General features: G+C 40.9%; 1 protein-coding gene across 1 annotated transcript in view; it reads left to right on the top strand.

Moving 5' to 3' along the window:
- nsmfa (NMDA receptor synaptonuclear signaling and neuronal migration factor a) overlaps positions 1–19,081 on the top strand; it is a 65,665-nt gene that overhangs the window by 37,567 nt on the left and 9,017 nt on the right. The window contains exons 6-13 of the mRNA XM_049466405.1: positions 8,169–8,221; positions 8,918–9,007; positions 11,055–11,182; positions 14,373–14,456; positions 14,798–14,831; positions 15,795–15,865; positions 16,101–16,180; positions 16,325–16,427. Of these exons, the coding sequence (XP_049322362.1) occupies positions 8,169–8,221; positions 8,918–9,007; positions 11,055–11,182; positions 14,373–14,456; positions 14,798–14,831; positions 15,795–15,865; positions 16,101–16,180; positions 16,325–16,427 (643 nt within the window). The remainder of the gene's footprint in view (positions 1–8,168; positions 8,222–8,917; positions 9,008–11,054; positions 11,183–14,372; positions 14,457–14,797; positions 14,832–15,794; positions 15,866–16,100; positions 16,181–16,324; positions 16,428–19,081) is intronic.

Raw genomic sequence — 19,081 nt, 5'->3', positions numbered from 1 at the left:
TTCATTCTGAAGGTGTTCTACTGGGTTGAGAAGAAGTTGAGGAGTGTCATTTATGGACCTTACTTTAAGCACTGGTGCGCAGTCATGTTGGGATAGGAAATGGCTGTCCCCAAACTGTTTCCATAATGTTGGGAGAATGAAATAGTCCAAAATCTCTTGGTATGCTGAAGCATTGAGATTTTCTTTCACTGGAAATTTGCTAGTATTGACCCATGCCCTTGACTGGGCAGAGAAGAAGAAAAGAGGGGGAGCGAACTCAGAGTATTTGGGATGGAGTTCGGGGCAGCTTCGCTGTAAAGCGTGAAGCCGAAGCCCCCCCTCTCATGAAGAGAAACATGAGAAGAGAATAAAATTAAAGAAGGAGGAAGATGGGGAGGAGGTGGGTGCGAGGTTTGTTCAATGAGCAGGTAGAGAGGAAATGACGGTTTAAATAGGGAAGGAAATGGGAGGAGTGAGGGCGCGGTTCACTCCCAAAAATTAGTTATGATACATAACTCCACTAAGGGACTAAAAAACAACCCCACACCAAAATTTTCACTTCGCACAATGCAGTCAGATTCCTGGCAACCACTAAACCCAGACTTATCCATTATATTGCCAGATGGAGAAGCATGATTGGTCACTTCAGAGAACACATTTCCACTGCTCTAGAGTCTGCAAGGTGCTTGGTGATGTAATTCTTGGATGCAGCTGCTCGGCCATTTAAATCCATTCCATGAAGTTTTTTATCATCTACAAGTTCTTGAGCAAATCTAAAGCTACACGAAGTTGGGGAAGGGCTGTAGTGACTGACTCTGAAGAAGGTTGGCAATCTCTGTACCTCAGCATACTCATCTTAACACACTAACTACTTCTAACCTCATTTCCTTCTTCCTCTCCTTCACTCCTCTATCCCATTATTTCCCTTCGACCTCCTTTAGGCCCTATCTAAAGATGTTTTTACCTATAACTTCTATTACTTTTGTACTTCACTATTGTGAGTCGCTTTGGACAAAATGTAATGTGATGTGATGTAATGTAATCGTACGTTCATGACTGACACCGATCTTAATCTAAAAATCAAAACTAATAATTAAAAATGTATACAGTGTTTTAGTAAATTGAAACAGTATTCCAAAACAACATATATATTTTTTTTTTTCTAAGACCTCTAGTAACTGCACACCTCAGTCTTTAAACTTTTTTTTTTTACAATGCAGATCATAGAATCTACGCAAAACATACAGTCTCTCACACATATTGCGACGTCATTTAAGATGAAAGCGTAAATGTAGTGTCATAGTGCTCACCCCTAGCAGCAGAGCACAGAAATAGGTGGAGCTGTTAACATGGATAGAAAATGCAGCCTAGACATGAAAGAGTTGGCGAAGATAAGAGAGAAGAGATATGGCCGAGAAAGCCACTGACTCATCCTCTGGTGGCTGCGGGGGCGAAGGGTGCTTCCCTTTCCTCTCCCTCTCTCTCTCTCTCTCTCTCTCTCTCACTCTGTCTCTCTCTCTCTCTCTCTCTCGTTCTCTTTTTCTTGTCCTTTCTTTCATCCCCTCATTAGGCAGGCAATGTGCATCTGTGATGTCTGTGGGCGAGAGCAGTGAAAAGGACAAAGAAGAGAGGGGGTCTCTCTGGTCCTTCTCTTCCTTCTGATTGCTCTCTCTCTTTTCCTCTCTCTCTATCTCTCTCTCTCTTTCTCTCTCTCTTCCTCTCTCTCTCTTGGATGTGAGCTCAGGCCTGCACAGCTGTCTGCCCACTCAGCATGTGTAACCTGGTTTCTTTCTTCCACACCAACACTCGATCACTGTTGTTCCAATTAGCTACAAGTCACTACACTGTAATTATAGTGACTAACACTGCACTACCACAGTAAAGATACTATAGCTTGCAGGGAGTCATTCAGGATCCCGTGGGCTTTAAATCTGTGGTTCTAAGTAAAGTACTAGGCCTGCATGTTTTTATTATTTCATGATTTCCCACAGTGCCATCATGCACACCATTATAATGTCCTAAATACACTAATGGTTTAGTTTCACAGACAAGGATTAAGCCTAGCCGTAGACCATATTTTAATTTCAGTGTAGAATCTCCAATTAAAAAAAATAATAATAAAAAAGTAAAAAAGTTGCAAACGTAGGGATTCTTGACTACTCACGGCCAATGTGTAAAGGTAATCAACGTTTAACGCTACATTTAATAAAATGTAGCCTATTAAATTTATAATTAGGCTTAATGGTGCCAAATAACCTGTTTTTAACAATTAAAATTTTCATGATGAGCAAAACTCATACACTGTTTCAAAAATATTTCACTCAGATTCGCATTACTGTATTTTTCCCAATATTAGGTACACAGTATTATAAAGCTCACTACCAATAAAAAAGTCTATTTTCTGGTCTATTTTCATACAAAAGGCGCACTAGATTATACGAAACTTCTAATTCAGCAGGTCGCACTGCTGGATGGTGGTTGGGGTTAGCTAACTAAATTAAGACTAAGCTAAGTAAACAAAACTAGTATAATATTTTCAACTGAGTGCTGGATGTTACACAGGTTAGCAGCACGCTACAGGCCGATAATACTTACCTCTGAACATGGAAATAGCGGTTAGTGGCTAATGCTATTGCTACTCTGGCACCGGTGGTGGAGAATTAAACTGAAACTACTGTATAAATCTGTACTTCAGCAGAGTGGCTTTACTGCTCCTTACAACCTGACTGGTAAAATACATACATGAGGCGCACTGAATTAAAAGGCGTATTTTAATTTTTTAATATTTTTAATGTGCCTTATAGTGCGATAAATACAGTTATAATGATGTAGCTAACTAGTGTGCTAATTTATCAGCTAGCCTTGTCAATATTCTTTTTATTGTCAAAGGATGATCGCCTAGATCAGAGGTTTTTAAATCTGGAGCTTGAATTCAGTTTCCATTTCTGGACCGAGATTATGTGACGCTTGGTGTGTGTTACTACTGGGTCAATCAGTAACATGAACTGTTCCCTTCATTTCAAGTGATAGAAAAGGAAATATTCACATTATGGTTCTCTTTAATCAGTTAAGGATTTTCTTTTGTTTTAATAAATACAAAGGATTAATGATTACTACTAATGAACTATTGGTGTTATTGTCACCTGTCACAGATCATCTGCCCACTACCTCAGACTAGTTGCTCATCTTCCACTATCAACTAGACTGAAGATTACATAAACTCTTAACCATGTTCTATATTGCTGTTGTGGCCATTCACCTAAATATATTAGACTTGCATCAAATAGCAGTATATAACATTGGATTTCAGTTAAAATGGCAAATATATTTGGCAACTTGACTGGCACAGCAAGTGTAAGACTTAAGACTTAATCATATTGACTTGAGTGTCAAGTTCAACTTAGTGACTTGTTTCTATCTCTGGGATTTTTTTTTATCAGTATATATAATGTGAACAAATATGTCCCTTAAACTGCAAGTGCTGATACATTTATGTATGTGACCTCCACAGCAACCTACCATGTGTTTAACCTATAAAATGTATAAAAATGATTCTGTGTAAAAAATAGCACACTGGATAGTCAGCACCAGTGAAGGTGCTATGCAATTTGTTTTAGAAGGCAGTAAAAATACAGCATGCTATTCCTGTACTTTTGTATCTGTTTCAGAGGGTGTAAATTAACCATAGAATGTGAAATGCTGCCAGGTGAGCTGTTTCTAGCTCCCAGAAAAGCATTTATGTCACAGACGGAAGGATGAGAGGGCAGACGAAAATGCAGATATAATTACAAAGACCAGAACAAAGCTAGGAAAACAGAAAAGCTGGTAAAACCAAACAAACATGACATAAGAAGAAACAGCTGAAAATGAAACTGAAGCACACAAAGCACACAAAAGACTTGACCAGGAACACTAAAACAAAGAAGCTTACCTACATGATGAGGGTGAGGAACACCTGGGACCGGAAACAAGGGGGTGGGGTAACAAACAAGGCAGGTGTGAACAGGTGGAAACAAGCCAATAACACAGGGCCAGGTGCTAGTGGAGCACATGAGGAGGAAAACAAAACAGGCAGAGAAGCAGGACAAGGACAGCAAGGATTTAAAAAAGGAAAAACACAAGACAGACATTGGATTTAATTGCAAATTCATGCTGTTCTTTAAATTACTTAAGTTTAATTCTCGATTAAGTGTTGTGTTTCATAGACATGGCATCCTTGGTATTCTTTTTTGCATAATATAATACAAACAAAGAGATTTCCTAAGACAGTGCACCCAAAGACCCAAATTTCTTTGTTTTGGAATTTAGCCAGAGCTTTAGAACATGCTGATCACCTTTTGAAGTTGTATGCACTGATATATCAATGCTTTGTTACGTCTTTGTATTGTGTTTTTACACAGTTATCCAGTATGCCAGTATAAATGCCTGTGAGGATATATAATGAAAATTACACATTATACAGCCAATGCCAAAGCACGCTTATGAACAGTATAGCAACCACCAAACAATTCTTTAGCAGACCATTAGCAACACCACAGCAACCATATTTGGGATACCATAGCTACTACAAGTATACTTGTGACATGACTGTTTTAATCACACCATAGCAGCCACTTATCAACACTATAGCAACAACCTGGGATACCATAGCAGCCACTAATAACACTATAGCAGCGACCTTGCAGTTTCATAGCAACCACATAGCAAACAATTATCAACAAAATAGCAACTACCCAGGATACCATAGGAACCCCAAGTATTGATGGTGTAGAATTACGAGGATACCATAGTACTATTTAACCTCACTAGTTACCACTGAGTAACACCATAACAACCCCATAGTAGTCACTAAATAACACCGTAGCAACTCTTGGAATACCATTGCAACCAGCCTCCACATAGCAAATGCTTGTATTGATAAATTTAGCTGTGGTTATTCTGCATTAAATACATATTTCTAGTTATAGTATATAAATCAAAAATTCCTACTGTCAATCCGTTTCCATGTTCTGTTAATGCTTTTTATTTGTACTGAATGCTGCCTGTCAAAGTTAAATGTTGCCATATTTCACTTTCCCTTAGTGGTCTTTTGTAGGTTTAGTAGTGCAGGATGATGTCATCTGGTGTAAGGGCTCCACTTTAAAGTTCAGCAGTGAAAAAAGGTAATGAATAAAACAGTGTGTTTAACATCCCAGCAGACCGAGCTGCACAGCTGTGCAGCCGCAGCTACAGGATGTGCTGTTTCTGCAGGTGCCCCACTCACTCCCTCACTGCCTCCCTACCTCACTACCTCACTAACTCACTCCTTCTGTCCCTCCCTCACTCCCTCACTGCCTCCCTACCTCACTTCTTCTGTCCCTCCCTCACTGCCTCACTCCCTCACTGCCTCACTCCCTCACTGCCTCCCTACCTCACTTCTTCTGTCCCTCCCTCACTGCCTCACTCCCTCACTGCCTCACTCCCTCACTGCCTCCCTACCTCACTAACTCACTCCTTCTGTCCCTCCCTCACTCTCTCACTGCCTCACTCTCTCACTCCTTCTGTCCCTCCCTCACTGCCTCCCTACCTCACTGCCTCACTAACTCACTTCTTCTGTCCCTCCCTCACTGCCTCCCTGACTCACTCCTTCTGTCCCTCCCTCACTCTCTCTCTCACTCCTTCTGTCCCTCCCTCACTCTCTCACTGCCTCACTCTCTCACTCCCTCACTGACTCACTCCTTCTGTCCCTCCCTCACTCTCTCACTGCCTCACTTTCTCACTCCCTCACTGCCTCCCTGACTAACTCCTTCTGTCCCTCCCTCACTCCCTCACTGCCTCCCTGACTCACTCCTTCTGTCCCTCCCTTACTCTCCCACTGCCTCACTCTCTCACTCCTTCTGTCCCTCCCTTACTCCCTCACTGCCTCCCTAACTCACTCCTTCTGTCCCTCCCTCACTCTCTCGCTGCCTCCCTGACTCACTCCTTCCGTCCCTCCCTCACTCTCTCACTGCCTCACTCTCTCAATCCTACTGTCATGCCCTCACTCTCTCACTGCCTCACTCTCTCATTCCTTTTGTCCCTCCCTCACTCTCTCACTGCCTCACTCTCTCATTCCTTTTGTCCCTGCCTCACTCTCTCACTACCTTACTCTCTCACTCCTTCTGTCCCTCCCTTACTCTCTCACTGCATCACTTTCTCACTCCTTCTGTCCCTCCCTCACTCTCTCACTGCCTCCCTGACTCACTCCTTCTGTCCCTCCCTCACTCTCTCACTACCTCACTCTCTCACTCCTTCTGTCCCTCCCTCACTCTCTCACTGCCTCACACTCTCAATCCTACGGTCATGCCCTCACTCTCTCACTGCCTTCCTGACTCACTCCTTCTGCCCCTCCTTCACCCTCTCACTGCCTCACTCTCTCATTCCTTTTGTCCCTCCCTCACTCTCTCACTGCCTCACTCTCTCATTCCTTTTGTCCCTGCCTCACTCTCTCACTACCTTACTCTCTCACTCCTTCTGTCCCTCCCTTACTGCCTCCCTGACTCACTCCTTCTGTCCCTCCTTCACTCTCTCTCACTGCATCACTTTCTCACTCCTTCTGTCCCTCCCTCACTACCTCACTCTCTCACTCCTACTGTCACTCCCTCACTCTCTCACTACCTCACTCTCTCACTCCTACTGTCACTCCCTCACTCTCTCACTACCTCACTCTCTCACTCCTACTGTCACTCCCTCACTCTCTCACTACCTCACTCTCTCACTCCTACTGTCACTCCCTCACTCTCTCACTGGCTCCCTTACTCACTCACTCCCTCACTCTCTCACTCCCTCACTGACTCACTTCTTCTGTCCCTCCCTCACTCTCTCACTGCCTCACTGACTCACTCCTTCTGTCCCTCCCTCACTCTCTCACTGCCTCACTCTCTCACTGCAACTGTCACTCCCTCCCTCTCTCACTGCCTCCCTGACTCGCTCCTTCTGTCTCTCCCTCACTCTCTCACTGCCTCACTGCCTCCCTGACTCACTCCTTCTGTCCCTCCTTCACTCTCTTACTGCCTCACTCTCTCACTGCCTCACTCTCTCACTGCATCACTTTCTCACTCCTTCTGTCTCTCCCATACTCTCTCACTGCCTCACTCTCTCACTCTTTCTGTCCCTCCCTCACACTCTCACTGCATCACTTTCTCACTTCTTCTTTCCCTCCCTCACTCTTACTGTCTCACTGCCTCACTCCTTCTGTCCCTCCCTCACTCTCTCACTGCCTCCCTTACTCACTCCCTCACTCTCTCACTCCCTCACTGACTCACTTCTTCTGTCCCTCCCTCACTCTCTCACTGCCTCCCTGACTCACCCTCTCACTCTCTCCCTACCTCCCTGACTCACTCCCTCACTCTCTCACTGCCTCTCTGACTCACTCCTTCTGTCCCTCCCTCACTCTCTCACTGCCTCACCTTCTTACTCCATCACTCTCTCACTTTCTCTCTCCCTCACACCTGCATTCCTTTACTCCCACACTCCTTTAGTCCCTCGTTCACATTCTCACTTTTTCTCTCCCTCACTCCCTCCAGCTAATCTGTTTCCGTATATATTAAAATTAAGCTGCAAACTAACACTGGAGTGGATGTGTGGCAATATATTGCCCATGATAAGGATAATATCACAATACTCTGATTCTGCACTATTCAATATATCATTAAACAATTCTCTACAGTGTCTTTACACTGTCAGAGTTTTACAGAATTTTACAGCCAATACTGTTCACCATGGGTTTTCACTATTCATTTGATTAGTGCCACTATATGGAGTTATGAAGCAGTAATTGTTGTCTTAGGGAGTTTAGAGCCCCATTGTTTCAATCTTTCAATATTTATATTGATGCCAAGTATCGATACTGTATCACAAACAAATACAGTACAATATATCACAATATCAGTATTTTGTCCAGCCCTTAATGTCAATGCGTGACATGTGAGAACCAACCTAAGGAGAGGTCAAACTGAACTGCTCCCTGTCAGGCCTGTCTGTCTAAGGGACATATGAATGAAATACCTGGTTATTATCAGAACAGAATGCAGTGCACAGTGTACAGTGTATCCTCCAGCCACTGTTCTCTGAGTGCATCAGAACCTGATCTGATTGTTCTTCTCTCTGTTTTCTACTCGGATACATCATTTTCTCTCTCTGTCCTCATCCATCTGTCCATCTTTGTGCAGGAATTTCCGGAAACACCTAAGGATGGTGGGCAGCAGAAGAATGAAAGCTCAGAGTGAGTCAGAGAGTGTGTTTATTTATATACATGTATTTGTGTGTGTAAGAGAGAGAGAGAGATAGAGAGAGAGAGTGATGTCATTAGTGACATTTTATGGTTATGGTTTCGTGTTGGTGTGTTTAAAGTGTGTTTTTTGGGTCATAGCATGGTCCTGTTTGTGTTAGTGTTATGTGCATGCGTTTTGTAATTGGAATGTGTTTGTGTGCATGGACAGGTACATGTGTGTGTGTGTGTGTGTGTGTGTGTACACTGGTGGAAAGCGTGGGTGGGATTCCGGGTGATCCTGTTCCTCCTGGTGATCATTAAGATAATGATTTGAGTCTTGGGGGTGCACCGTGGGGTTGTGTGTGTGTGTTTGTACATGATAGAGAGAAAGAGAGAGAGAGAGAAAAAGGAGAAATGCAGGAAAAGATGGAGGCGAGTTTGGTGCATGGGTGTATGTGTGTGTGTGTGTGTGTGTGTCTATGCACATGTTGCGGTGCCATGCAAAGTGCAGTTGGTGGTCCAGACCCCCTACAGAGAGTGTGACAGCTGCTCAGCAGACACAGTGTGAGAGAGGTGTGTGTGTAAGAGAGAAAGAGAGAGAGAGTGAGGGAATGAGAGAGAGTGCGGGAATGAAAGGGAGAGAGACAGAGAGAAAGAGACGGAGAGAGAAAGAAAGAGAGGAAGTGACTGTCTATCCACCTCCGATAGCGTTTGCAGAGCGCAGGGCGAAGAGCTTCAACCGGTCCTGGAGCGACCCGACTCCAGTCAAGCAAGACTCGCTCCCCGACTCAAAAGACAGTGAGTCAAGCCATTAACACACCCCTCCACACTGCCACACACACACACACACACACACTCACGCACATCATGATACTCCACTGATACTCCGACTTCACAATTAGTCGTACTCTGTTCCCACACTTCACTCATAACAGGGTTTATTTACTCAAGCAAAGGCCACATATGAGCCTCTGCTGCATAATAATAAGCCCAGCCATTAAAATCATTTTTAAAAATGTAAAATTATTAGATGAATTGAATTATTTCTTATTATAGAATTGCCTTGGTAATAAATAAGAAGTCTTGTACATTTAAGTCATTTTTACATGGTTAGTTATTTTAACTACACACCAAAAAGTCAATTGCAACTCCCAAAGAGTTGATTTCAGGGTCTCTATAGCTTCATTTTCTTTGGAGTTAAATTAACCCTTGTGTGGTGTTCGGGTCTGTGGGACCCATTTAATTTTTCATCAAATGATACTAAAAAAATATTTGTTTAACTCAAACTCATTGGCATTGGCTCATTTTTTGTGTAAAACATATATCAAAACACATTTTCAATAAACACACACTGTACACCCCCCCCCCCCCCTACACATTTATATTACATACAGTATGTTTGGCCAAGGGCTAATAAACATTGCTTCATTTGTAAATTTGAAACTAAACAAATTTTCTACTCATATCTTGAGTTTAATTCATTTTCTTTTACATTTTATTAAAAAACTAATAAAAAAAAAGAGTAGCACTTTTTGAAAGAAATGTAACATAAGAAAGGTAAAGGGCAAATATTAACCATGTAAGCTGATTATATTGCTTGCAATTTAGGTGAAGCGAGCATGTGTAAAGCATTTTAATGTAAAATTGCTTAATTTTGCTGAATTAAATACAAGTATCAAAGTAAACGAGTAACAAAAATATGAACACCACACAAGGGTTAACACTCTCTAAATAGTTCAACATTTAACACAACTCACAGTAGTGTTCGTTCAAATCCTTAAAACACTGAAGAATATTAGTTAATCAGTATAACAAAAAAATTTGTAAAAAAGTTTTTTGTGTTTTTATTTTTTAATACTGGTTTAAACGTACTGCATTGTAGTTCTCAGTGCATTGGCAGCACTTTTACAGTACAGAAGTTGTTATGCAAATAACTGATGCCAGTAGGAAAATTAGGTTTTGTGTAATGTATTTAGAAATGTTGGGTAACACTCCGGGTGGGTAGATGGTGCTCTCTCCCCAGCTCGAAAAGAGGCGGTACCTGACTTCACATGTATCGGAGAAAGCACGTGTTAGTCTTCACCCTCCTGGTGTGTTGGGGCATTAACAGTGGTAGGGGAAAACCTAGTGAGTGGGTTGGGTAATTTTGGGCAATTTTGTCAATGTTGTCAATCCAGCCCTATCTTTAGGGGAAAAAACAATACAATTAAACATTGTTTTTAAAAAAAAGGACAGACACACACACACACACCCTTTCCATACATACTACATCAAAGTGCACACACACACATTTATACACACACACTCATACACCCACCCACACACACACACACACACACTCATACACCCACACCCCGTGATGTGCTTCCTCTGCTGTTGACTCTGACCCTGTATGTCTGTCTTCCTCTGAGCGAGGGTCTGTCCCGAGTATGTGTTCCTCACTCTCTCTCTCTCTCGCTCTGTGAGTATTTGTCCCAGCTGGTGTGTCTGGGGTTCGGAGTGTGTGTGTGTGTGTGTGTGCACTCACGCCGTGTACAGATCTGTTAGCATGTGATGTCTTGTCTGAGTTTGTCTCCTTGCAACTCTGTGGTGGCTTTTGGTCTCATTATCTGATTGTTAGCCTCTTTCTTTCTCTCTTTCTCTCTCCTGTCTTTTCTCTTCCCATCAGTCTTTTCTTTCTCTCTGATTCTCTTTATAATACTAGCAGGTATTTTGTGCTTCCAAATGGCCTCGTGCCTCAGTTCAGTCCTTCTGTGTTGTCCCTATATCTGTCTACTCTCTCTCTTTCTCTCCTTTATGCTGTCCCTCTCTCTCCTCGTCTCTGCTGTGGTGTGCTGTGCTCTAGGTGGTGACCTGCAGGCGTCCTGTGCCACTCTGGAAGATGGAGGATGTGAAGACTTGGATTGGGATGAGGAGAGGGAGATGGAGAGATTGGCATGTGAAGGAGATGATTTCATCCCTCCAAAAGTCATGGTCAGTTTCATCAGATGCTGCATAAAGACATTTTTTTTCAGTTTGTGCATATCTTTTTAATTTGCCTTTAAAAATCATATACCATAATATCCATAAAAAATATCAAATAATTTATGTGGAAATGTTCAGATTTCTCAGTAATGAGGTCTCATGTGACATAGAGCAGGTTTAAAGAGATGATCTTGCTTTAAACATGAAAAATTCTTATATTTTAGAATATTTTTATAAATCCTGTGAAAACTCTAACTGTTATTGTGGTTGAAATGGGTTAACCAGATTCTTTACAAAGTAGTAATGAAATAGCATCTAAATGTGAAATATACAAATGAACTCATTGTCATTTATTGCGTAGGTGTGATCTATTTGATAAAAAGTCATAATGGTGTACAGATAATGTGGGTCAGAGTTATTAAACCCTTTAGTTTGGTGTTATCTACTGTTTTCTCCGATGCACAAACTGTTTAAATACGTCTTTCTAACTGACAAGTTGAGGTAATGGGTTTGTCTTTAATGACTTCCTGTGTGCCCATTGGCCACACAAAGCATAGAACCAAATTCACCAGGTTACTGTGCAGAGGGTGAATACAGACACAAACACAGCAGTCAGACAGGACCAGAGGAGGAGAGAGCTGCTTAGCCCTTATTTATAAGCTTGTAACTCTGGCTCTCATGTGCTGTCTTATGATTGGATGCAATCAAAAGGACAGATACTATTGATTCAGGAGGCATTTGAAGTGTATTTCATGTACGTTATTAAAAAACTATTAATAGAAACATTGAGGAAGAGCGAGTTTGACATGCTGGTGCATCTGTAGATCGTCTCACTAGAAACAGGTTATTTTGTAGCCTTGGTGCTTGATCTTTAGTCTCTGAGGTAAATCAATCATTAGTAGATCAGGATGTTGGAGAATCACCACCTCACCTCATCCCGTCCAAAGGTATTGGATGGAGCATCATCATTCCAGACAACACAGTTCTGCTGCTCCACAGCTCCATACTGCCCATGTCTGCCATTAGACTTTTTGTTTATTTATCTGCTCCAGAGTTTTATTCTATTGGCAGTAATTCTCTTCTACCAGCACTGTGTGTTTGTGCATTTGAGTCAGTAATGTGTGTAACCAGTGGAGAACAAAGAACAGTCATTTAAAGAACAGTCTCCACTTTAAATGAGTTCTGCATTGTGATGTAAGCTGCTCTGCCATGGAAACCAATTGCATGAATCTCTCTACACTCTTTCTTGATCTAATCTAAAGGCCAGATGATGTTTTGGAGTTTGTCGAGAAACTTGTGCAAAATCACATTTCTCTTTTGCACCCCTACCCCTTGTTTACTAGTGTAACCCTTAGGATTAAACTCCCAATGGGAAGGGATGAAATCCTCCCCCTAAAAATAAGAATATATATGTACATCTCAAAAACTTAGAATATTTTTGATTTTTTTTTTTTTAAAGTTACTTTATTTCAGTAATTCAGTTCAAAATATAAAACTATATTAATAGGTGTATTAGGTGTATTAACCTTTAAATTTATTTTAAATGCACATATTTATATATAGCAGAGGAGCGTTAAAGTTTAGCAACCAAGCTGCTGGAAACTAGTAAAGTTTATTGCATTGTATGTATTCAGAAGGTGGGCAGGTGGTGAAGCAGTTAATTAATCTTGTCCATGCCTTAATTCCTCCCAGTAGCTACTAGCAATTGCTTTTTTTGTTTGCTTGTTTTGAAGAAAAATGGCCAAACCGTTGAAACTACACATTAAACTATAGTAATATAATGGTTATGGTCATTTTTAACAAGAAAAATACTTTCCACATTTGTGGGTTTCTTTTGTCACTTGAGCCAACAGTGATTCTCATAGTCCTCTGTTTTGAGTGTACCTCTGAAAAATCTCAGATTTACTTATATTACTAATATTACAAACTAATATTAATATCAATGTAGCCCTAACACTTCCACCTACCCCTCCAGTCTAACAAGAATCGGGAAAGTCTACCCCTAGACGAAATGGGATTGGGCCTTGGATTTTAGAATTTTCCATTTAGATTTGCTTTTTAGCAAATTTTGGAAAATTTTAATAGACCTCTGACATTGTGATGTTGTCTGTATTCTTTGTTCGTAAGCAAACATTTTTAATTACCAGAAGTTCAGTGGCATCAACGAGAAAAATGTGCAAATTCCAAAACACATTACTACAAAGTGTGATAGCAGAAACCCCTTTTTCTAAAAATGGCCATGATGCCCAAGGGTGTGTGAGAAAGCTGGATATTAGAAGGGACCAAATTAGCCGTAACTTAGAGCAGAAACATTATGAAATATGAATGGGAACACTCAGCATGGTGGCTGCATCATGGAACGTCCCATTCTTTGATAAAAAGGCAATTAACTTGTCCTAGCTCAAACCCAAAACTTAAAGTTAATCTCTGCTTAGAACACCCAAACTCTAAAATAAAGCTCTAAATGTTGAGTAGAACTTTAAACACATTTATAAACACATTCTGCTAGTTATGTTTATGGACACCCTGTCTAATGAATGCATTCAGCTACTGTATTTACATTTCAAAATACTTTATTAAATCAAATTCTTAAAAAGAACAAGAGTGGTCCAGTGGTTTAAAGTGCTGCCACTATGAGCAGGAGGTCGCAGGTTTGAACCCCCGCTCATGCAGCTTTGCATCAAGCCGCCGGCGCTCAGAGGGAGCACAGTTGGCCCTGCTCCCTCCGGGTGGGTACAGTAGATGGTGCCCCACATCACTCCTAGGGTGATGTCTGCAGCACAGGGCGTCTGTGAGCTGATGTATCAGAACCGAGTCGCTGCGCTTTCCTCCAAGCGCGCTGTGATGCTGCTCAGCAATGCTGCATCAGCAGCAGCTCAAAAAGAAGCAGTGGCTGACTTCACATGTATCAGAGGATGCATGTGTTAGTCTTCACCCTCCTGGTGTGTCACTAGTGATAGGGGGAGTCCTAATGAGTGGGTTGGGTAATTGTCCGTATAACTTGGGGAGAAAATGGGAAAAAATTTAAATAAAATTATAAAAAAAAAGAACAAGTGTGATTAATCATTATTAGTCATAGAATCTTTTTGTTATTAATTTTTAATTTATTAATTTATTTTTAATTTATTATTAAAATTTTAGCCTGAGATCTGTTTTTGTGGAGTGTTTGATCTATTTTTCTCTTTTTGTATTTTTTTAGTTAATATCCTCCAAGGTACCCAAAGCAGAGTATGTTCCAAACATTATTCGGAGAGACGATCCTTCCATCATTCCCATACTATATGTAAGTATATGCTGCAGACTGCCCTCTGGTACTGTATTGAACACTGTACAGAATCACATTAGAAATGCACACAATGGCAGCAGGTTCTTAGGTGGTAGAACTAGACATTCATATTCTCTGTATATAAAAAAGCCTTTTCAGCTGCTTAATCACATTTCCTTTAAAGAAGATTCTTTCACGATAAAAACACTGATAGAAGTGTATTTTTTTCACTTTGCAGATTAAGAATATCACACAGTGTATTATTATTATCACACAGTCTTTTACTGAAGTCTTTCTGATCTGACTGTATCTGTTCAGCTCTTTGACTGATCATTCTGCATTACTGGTTTTATCTTCAGGACCATGAGCATGCTACATTTGATGATATATTGGGTAGGTAGTGGTTTGTGTGTGTGTGTGTTTTGTCTGTGTGTGTTCTGTATTTGTGAACCAGTTTTTGCTGTTGTTTTTGTGTCTATATTGCTCTGCTTGGTTGATTGACGTGGAATGACTTTGTGTTTACCTCTGCACTGACTTGCATGACACTCAAAGTAGATTTGAACTGCAGAAAATGGAAACACTGAGGCAAACTGTCTGTTATGTACTGAAGGATTCTGTTATACTATTCAAAATGCCTTTTTTTTTAGTTATTGTAGAGTATTCACTAATCAGCCATAGCATTAACACCCCCCCATGTTTCTACACTCACTGTCTACTGTTTTGCTCCACTGACCACATAGGAAGATTATGTCTAGGTCTAGTCTTTTAACTCTGCAAGCAACTGATCAGTCAGGCCTTCACAAAAATATTCTTCATTTAAAGATCAGTCCCAGATGAATATAAATCAATAGTGCATTATTTACATTTTCAGTTCAATTTGAATTGAAAAAGGACCACGGCACCACCACAGAGCAGATTTCATTTGGGTAGTGAACAGTTCTTTGTCGAGCAGTGACACTAAGATGTTTAAAAACTCCAGCAGCACTGCTGCTTCTAATACAATCATCCCATCACAACACATGCTAATCCCTCATACACCATCACCATGCTAATCAGTGTCACTGCAGTGCTGAGAATAAATGACCCACCACCCAAATAAGAACTCTTTTGTGGTGGTAGCTCCTGGGCACTGAAGAACAAGCTGAAAGAAGGATAATAATAAAGTATGTAGAGGTGCAGATTCAGGACTACAATATTTAATTATTATAGAGCTACAAAGTGTCCTACATGATCTGTGGAGAAAAAATGGATAGTGGTTGAAGAAACAATTAGGTAATGAGAATATTCTGATATAACAGTGCATGTAAATATAAAACTGCGTCATTGGTACTGATGCTGTGTCCTGTTGTGCTGTAGAGGAGATCGAGAAGAGGCTTACATCTTACCGAAGAGGCAGCAAGATCTGGCGCATGCTCATCTTCTGTCAGGTGGATTTATGCTAAAAAAGCCACTAAATAAAACACTGATATGAACAGGGCTGCACACATACAGAACACACACACACACACACACACACACACACATACAGAACACACACACACACACATACAGAACACACACACACATACAGAACACACAGCAGACTAGTGAAATTAGATTGTGACTATCATGTGTATTACTTATTGTGTCTGTGAGCTTGAACTCTCTCTCTTTCTCTGTTAGGGCGGCCCAGGCCATCTGTATCTGCTGAAGAATAAAGTGGCAACTTTTGCCAAAGTAGAGAAAGAGGAAGACATGAGCCAGTGAGTAAAATCAATGCCTGTCCCCTTCTCTATAACACAGCGTTAATTTGACAACACAGGCCTTCTCTTCTGTAGAGTAATTGCTGTGCTTCCTCTATTTGTGTGTGTGTGTGTGTGTGTGTGTGTGTGTGTGTGTGTGTGTAGATTCTGGAAAAGGCTAAGCCGATTTATGAGTAAGGTGAACCCTGAGCCCAACCTGATCCACATCATGGGCTGCTACGTTCTGGGGAATCCCAATGGAGAGAAGGTACATGCTTTATACTGCACACTGAGAGTCAACAGCACAGTGCTGTAAATCCAAAACTCAGAGCAATGTCGGAGAACCTGTGCACCAATGCACCAACACACACATGAATAGTATAAAACATTCCAGTTTTACTGGGGTACAAAGTTCTGTAGTGGTAGAGAACATTTTAGGACAGAGTGAAATGCTGAGTATAAAGAGAGAAAGTGGAAGATTTGTACTACAGTGTGACAGGAGAATATTCTATCACTCTGCGTGTGTACATGGTAATGTGAACAGGCAACATTTAGAAACGATGTAAATGTACATTATAGATTAGTGAGAGAGAGACATTTTAGAACAGAGTGAAAGAGGAGGATTCCAGAATTGTGTGACAGGCTAGTATACAGTGATATGAAAACCTTTGGACAGTCCTGATCATTTTCATGATTTTCCTTTATAAATCATTAGTTGTTTGTATCAACAATTTCAGTTAAATATATCATATAGCAAATGAACACAGTGATATTTGAGAAGTGAAATGAAGTTTATAGGATTTACAGTAAGTGTGCAATAATTCTTTAAACTAAATTAGGCAGGAGCATAAATTTGGGCACCCTTTTAATTATTTTAGCACTAATTATTGAAACAAAATTTGTTTGGTAAGCTCATTATCCCTTGACCTGCATACACAGGTGAATACAATTATCAGAAAGGGTTAATTTGGCCAATTACAAGTGTTTCTCCTCTTTGCATCTTCTCTGAAGAGTGGCAACACGGGAGCCTCAAAGCACAAAACTCTCAAATGACCTGAAAACAAAGATTGTTGATATATGAAATAGTTAACTGACATTGCTGATCTGAATCATCAATGATTTATAAAGGAAAAACTTTAGAAGTATCAGGGGTGTCCAAACTTTTTCATACCACTATATATTTCTTTTTCCAATTAGATATACATTTCCTAACAAAAAAAATAATAAAAAGACCAGGTAAAGCAGGTTTAAATCGGTTACCATTTTTGGTAAAAAAAAGTACACTAGTCTAACCGCTGCTCATCAGGTGTGAGTAGATCATAAATTTAAGGGCTCTGGGCTCCATTTTTAGAAGTTTTCCAAAGATTTTAAACACTGATCTCACCTGTTCAGTGGTTCTGTCAGAGGTTCTATGGTATATGAGTTTTGGCAATTTTCTTTTGCTGTCTCTTTAGTCGATAAAGATGAGTTGAGGGGCAGACTCTCATACACTCTCCATCTCTCTCTGTCTGCCTGCAGCAATCCATTATCTCATCTGGAGTCAGGACTGGAGCCCCTGGGGCCTAGTGTAGCACTAAGTGGCCATGTTCACCTCTCATCCCCTCCCTTTTCTCTCTCTCTCTCTCTCTCTCTCTCTCTCACTCTCTCTCATCTCTGAACTGTCACTCTTTCTCTTTTTTCTCTCTCTCACCTCTGTGCTTATTCCTGTCATCTTTGACAGACTGTGTCTGGTTGGTGATGTAATCCAGAAGGTCTCCTGTTCAGCATGTAGCATGATCACAAACCAAATTAATAATAATAATAATACAATTAAAAATAATAATAATAATACAAATAGTAATAATAATACTAATACATACAACAACAAACATTTTGTTTGTTTTCTGCTCTACAATTATCTTTTTTTATGTAACCATAAACACATTTCTTTGCATTTCTGTATGTTGGTATGTAGTTTTGGTCTGTGAGTTCTGAGGTTTTGCCCTAAGGACATTTTAGCATTGCTCTGGTATCCCACGGGTGTGTTTCTATGGAGATGGTCGTGGCACAAATGGCCGAGGCAACGATTAACTTTCCTGTGCGTCACTGGCCATGAGGCTCGACTGTTCCTGAGAACTGAGTGTGTGAGTGTGATTGACGTGTGTGATGTGCTGCTGTGAGTGTGTGCTGCTATTAGATAAGAAGTTCTGACCTTCATCACCAAAACTGCAGAGTGGGAAATGGAACTTCCTCGTTTTTAGAGCTGATTTAGTTTTTTCAGCAGAAATATTAAGGCTTCAGCAAGCAACCTTTCAATATATAAAAGGATGATTTGACCAGTAAACAAACAAATCACTAATTTAATAAGCAAAGGCATATTTAGTGTTTAACGTTTGCTGCTTTAGTTTTGCACTGGAACTGTAAGATTAATATACTGTAGTTTACAACCAGTAGAAGCTTCTCGTTGCAGGATTTCATGCCTCCCAATTAACAAAAAGACGTTGAAACGACATCTTTTCTAGGTATTTTTTCCACAGTTTTGGTCACCTGAAGGTGCAGACTGTGAGGCCAGATGACTTCAGATAAGGGCTAATTCTAGTCCAAATACAGCATCTTTTCTACGTAGAAAAGATGTCTGCAACGACCTAATGTGGACTAGAACTATCCCTTATCTGAAGGTCTGGGGGACGTCAATATTGAACGTGAGCAAGATGTCGGAAAAAGATGTCATCTGGCGTTACAGTCTGCACTTTCAGGAGACCAAAATTGCTCCTTCACGCACCATGTGGCCTCAGTTGCTCGGTCCTGCCGCTTTGCGCTCTATAACATCCGAAAAATTAGACCGTTCCTGACGCAACAGGCCACCCAACTCCTGGTGCAAGCGGTCGTCATCTCACGCCTCGACTACTGCAATGCCCTGCTAACTGGCCTCCCGTCCTGTGT

The sequence above is a fragment of the Astyanax mexicanus genome, chromosome 17, assembly GCF_023375975.1.
Source record: "Astyanax mexicanus isolate ESR-SI-001 chromosome 17, AstMex3_surface, whole genome shotgun sequence".
In the NCBI taxonomy this organism is placed as follows: Eukaryota; Metazoa; Chordata; class Actinopteri; order Characiformes; family Acestrorhamphidae; genus Astyanax; species Astyanax mexicanus.
Note: the sequence above shows the minus strand (reverse complement) of the source record. Positions and strands in the feature narration are given on the sequence as shown.